This window comes from Marmota marmota, unplaced genomic scaffold, assembly GCF_001458135.2.
Source record: "Marmota marmota marmota unplaced genomic scaffold, marMar, whole genome shotgun sequence".
NCBI lineage: Eukaryota > Metazoa > Chordata > Mammalia > Rodentia > Sciuridae > Marmota > Marmota marmota.
In genome coordinates this window covers 2,795,496-2,799,448 of record NW_025999863.1, presented here as the reverse complement: position 1 = coordinate 2,799,448, position 3,953 = coordinate 2,795,496, and the positions used below count along the sequence as shown (strand labels likewise).

Sequence of the window (3,953 nt, the reverse complement as noted above, 5' to 3'; positions counted from 1 at the left end):
GGAGGAGCCCGAGGCCCCCCGGCGCCAGGTCAAGCACACGCTGATGCCGGAGCTGGACTTCTAGCCCAGGGCGGGGCCGGACCTCTGCTGCCCCCTGGTGGCCAGCGCCCGCGCCAACGGCCTTGCCCGGCCTGGGCGTGGCTGGGACCTTTGACCGGCACCTTCCTTCAGGTCCGGTCCTCCCACAGCGTGCGGGGACCCTGGGGATCGCGCGGCCTAGGCAGGGGCGTGGCCGCAAAGCCTCTCAGGCCATCCTCAGCTCTTTACCGCCCTGTCCTGCCCCAGCCCCCAGGGCTGCTCAGAATCCTCTGGGAAGGACACGTTCTGCCCAGTGGTGTCCTTAAGGCTTTGGAAGGGAGCCCCTGTCCTCCAGACTGGCCATCTCACACTGAGGGGTCTCCAGAGATGCCAGCTGGGCCCGCTCAGCCCACCAGACCCAGGTGCTTTGTCGTGTTCTCTCCAGAATAAAGACGCTTCACGTTGTCCAAGGGTCCAGGGCCTCTGTACCTGGTGGATGGGCCTCAGAACCAGGGTATGGGGGCCTCAGAAGAATGTGACTGCAGGACACGAGGAGGGTGGCCTCAAGTCAGCATTTGAGGCCACAGAGGAGTGGTGCCTCCCTGCTGCCTGAGTCAGCTGGGCCCTCGGCGCACCGCCTAAGGGGAAGCCCTTCTCACCTTAGCACAAATGAATTTCTTGGAGACCGCAGGGAGAAAGACCTAAGAGAAGGAAGCGGATGAGGAGGCCCCTCTTCTGCTCCCCCGACCTGCTGGGCTGGCATGGTTGTGTCCCCTGCTGCACTGGTGGGGTGGGGAAGACAGGCAGGGCAAGGCCACAGCCAATCTTGGGGGCCCTCCCATCTCCTGACCCCATTCTTGGCTGCCCCTCTGATTCCCGTGGCTGGAAGGGTGTTGGGAAACCACCATGTGGCTTGGTGAGATCAGGCTGCCCCCTGGCTTCCTTGGTGCCTGTCCCGAGGATGGCTCTGTGAGCCCGGCCCCCTCCCGCCAGCCAGTTAGCCTCCGGCGGCCTCTGCTCTGGAATCTCCATGCTCCCTGTGGCTCTCAGACCCACCATCCAGCTTCACTCTCTGACACTGGTCTGTGCCCACCTCCGGGCCTTTGGGGAAGCTGTGCCCACCTCCCGGGTGCCCTGCCAACCTCCTGCCTGACTCCAGGACATGTGTCGCCCACCCTCCAGCCCCAGGTGTGCTTCTTCCAGGAAGCCTTGCAGGCTGAACCCACTGGCAGGCCTCCTCTGCCCCCAGCCAGCTAGGAGAAGCCAGGACTCCTGCCCCGCCCTGGGCCACAGCCCCTCCCACACCAGGCTGCCATGCTGCAGGGCCAGGCCTGGTGAGGGGTGCCCAGGGGTGCCGGGGAAGGGCATTCTGGTACCGGCACCAGCCCTAGCAGAGGCATGACGGGGAGTCACTTTTGAGTGGGTGGGCGGAGGAGAGGGGAGAGAGTGGTCAAGGCTACCCTGCCACTTGGGTTGGGTCCCAACTTGCCGCCAGCTACAAGGGCAAGGGATGCCCCGAGCCTCTTCTCTGGGAGCTGGGAGCAAAGGGGTGGCAGCTGTGCCCACCCCAGTAAAGACCCAGTGTGGACACTGCCATGCACTCGCTTGCTGGTTCCTTCAACAAGCACTTATTGAGTGCCTGCTGTGTGCAGGCACTTCTCTGCTCTGGGGACACAGTATTATGTCCTCTGGGAGTTTACAGTGCAGTATGGGAGACAGATAATGAGGAGGAAAACAAGTGATTTTAGTGTTAATAGATGGGAAAAATGAAAGGGGAGGGGTGGGGGCGGTACAAAAGGGTGAATCTTTTAAGTTGGGGAAGCTTAGGGAGGCTGCTCTGAGGAGGTGGCAGGGAGATCAGGGGTTGGGGAGACGGTGGCCTGGGTGGAGCCAGAGCCTGTGCAGAGGCCCTGGGACTGGACCAAGCCTGAGGAGTGGGAGGAGCAGCAGGGAGCCCCCATGGAGGAGGGTGGGGAGAGGAGCCAGGGAGGGGACCCAGTACTCTGGGCACGACCTCGGGGGCTGTGGGCAGAGGAGGGGGACTTCACAGGGGTGTGCATCATCGTTTTTACTGGCTTTCTCTCGCCCACTTGGCGGAGGCTGCCTTTGGGAAAGGGAAGGGCACGGCTGGGGCCCTCCTGCCACCCTTGGAAGCACAAGCCTCCAGAGGGAGGGAGTGGGGCACCCCTCTGTGTCCCGACTGTTTGGCAGACACAGTGCTGATTCCAAGGAGATGGCCTGGGGCCACCAGGCCAAGAGGCCGGACCCTGCCTCCTCCCAGCTCGGGCCGGAGCGGATTGGATGCGCTGGGGCTGGGATCCCGTTCTGGCGGGGTCCCAGCAGTGGGCAGGGGACGCCCAGGGAGGGCGAGTGTTAGCGCTCTGCTTTGCTGGCCCCCTTGGTCCACCCGTAGCCCACTTGGCGTGGGACCCGAGATGTCCAAATCCTCTCTGTCACTTCCTGGACCTGTGGCCTCTGGCCCACAACACCTCCTCCTGGGAGCCTCCCAGGAGGCCCAGCCAGCTTCTAGGGCACCTCCAGCTCTGCTCTGCTCCATCTTGGTCTGTATTTTGACCCAAGTTCTTTCTAGAAAGGGACATGTCCCTTCCCTTGTCAGGACACCCCTGCTCTTGCTAAGCGAGTGCTCTGCTCATGGGGTGCCAGCACTGGGGCGGAGAGGTCACAGGTGTGACCTTGCTTCCTGCTCAGCACCAGCCTGATGGGCCCCAAAGTTTCCCAAGTGTCAAATGTGTGCCAGGCACTGTTCTAGGTGCTGGCACTCGATGGGAGACAAAACAGGCCTGGCAGAGGGGAGGGATGGAGGCAGCCGAGTGGGTGTCTGGGGAAGATGCGCCAGCAGAGGGCATAGCTGTGCAAGGGCCCTGGGGCAGGGCCGCACCTGGTGTGCCATGTTCATGGCAAGGCGCCTGTGTGGCTGGAGCAGGGGAGCGAGGCAGGGGGAGGGCAAGGCAGGGAGGCCACCTGCGGGCACAGTGGGGCGCCGGGGATGGGGAAAGCCGAGGCACCAAGATGGTAGCTAGCCAAGGTGTCCCGGGGGGGGGGGGGCAGGACCTGAGCTGTGTCCATCTGGTGGGTGGAAATGGAGGCAGAGGGCAGGCAGGGGTTCCCTGGGGCCTGGGAGGGGAGCCCAGTGGCCCCTGAGGCACTTGGCCTGGTGCAGGCAGGGGCCATGGGCACAGTCACCAGCCTGTGCTGAGAGCAGGGGAAAGGTGCTGGGCCCTGAGCCCACGCCGGGCCCACAGGCAAGCATGTGACTGCCCCCCCAGTCCCACTGGCCGCCTGCCTCTGCTGGCCCGGCAGCACCCGCCCCAGACCCTATAAGGCCTGGGAACAGGGAGCTCAGGCAGCTGCCAGCTGCAGCCTGTCACCCCGTGGGAGCCTCGCGCACTTAGGTCGGCCGCCTCCTGCGCCGAGACCCGGGCTGCAGGTGGGCGCAGGAGCTGCCGGACCACTCAGCAGGGCCACGAGGACCCTGTTCCCGCTCCTTCTCTGTCCCTTCTAGCTGTGGAGACCATCACCATGTCTGCTGCAGAGGAAGGAAGACAGGACCCCCCCAAGTCCAAGGGCAAGGTAAGGGGGGGCACATCCTGCCTGGCCTGGGGACTCCAGCCTCCAAGGTGTCCTCGGCCCTGGGCAAGACCCCCATGGGGCGGGAGGGCTGGAGAAGCCTGAGGGCGTCACAGCCTCCAATGCCTTCCCCATGGCGTGACCCAGGTGAGCCCCGCCCCACCGGCCTCAGTTTCCCCGTCTGTGCAAGGGCAGCAGCAAGCAGTGGCCTTGGCATTCTGGTGGCCAAGTCCTCTCTGTCCACGGGGCAGGCTGTGCCTGCCGGCTGCTGCGCAGACGTCCAAGGTCACTGGAGCAAAGGCGGGGTGGGCCCGGGGACCCCCAGCCCCACCCCGCCTTTGCTCCAG

At 64.7% G+C, this 3,953-nt stretch overlaps 2 protein-coding genes across 2 annotated transcripts in view; both read left to right on the top strand.

Annotated features, from left to right (window-relative positions):
- Plin5 (perilipin 5) overlaps positions 1 to 1,171 on the top strand; it is a 9,175-nt gene extending 8,004 nt beyond the window's left edge. Inside the window, exon 7 of the mRNA XM_048810910.1 lies at positions 1,012 to 1,171. Coding sequence (XP_048666867.1) covers positions 1,012 to 1,171 — 160 coding nt within the window. The remainder of the gene's footprint in view (positions 1 to 1,011) is intronic.
- A 2,173-nt stretch (positions 1,172 to 3,344) lies between these two features.
- Positions 3,345 to 3,953, top strand: part of Plin4 (perilipin 4) — a 12,015-nt gene continuing 11,406 nt past the window's right edge. The window contains 1 exon segment of the mRNA XM_048812350.1: positions 3,345 to 3,609. Within this exon segment, the coding sequence (XP_048668307.1) occupies positions 3,559 to 3,609 (51 nt within the window). The 5' untranslated portion in view covers positions 3,345 to 3,558.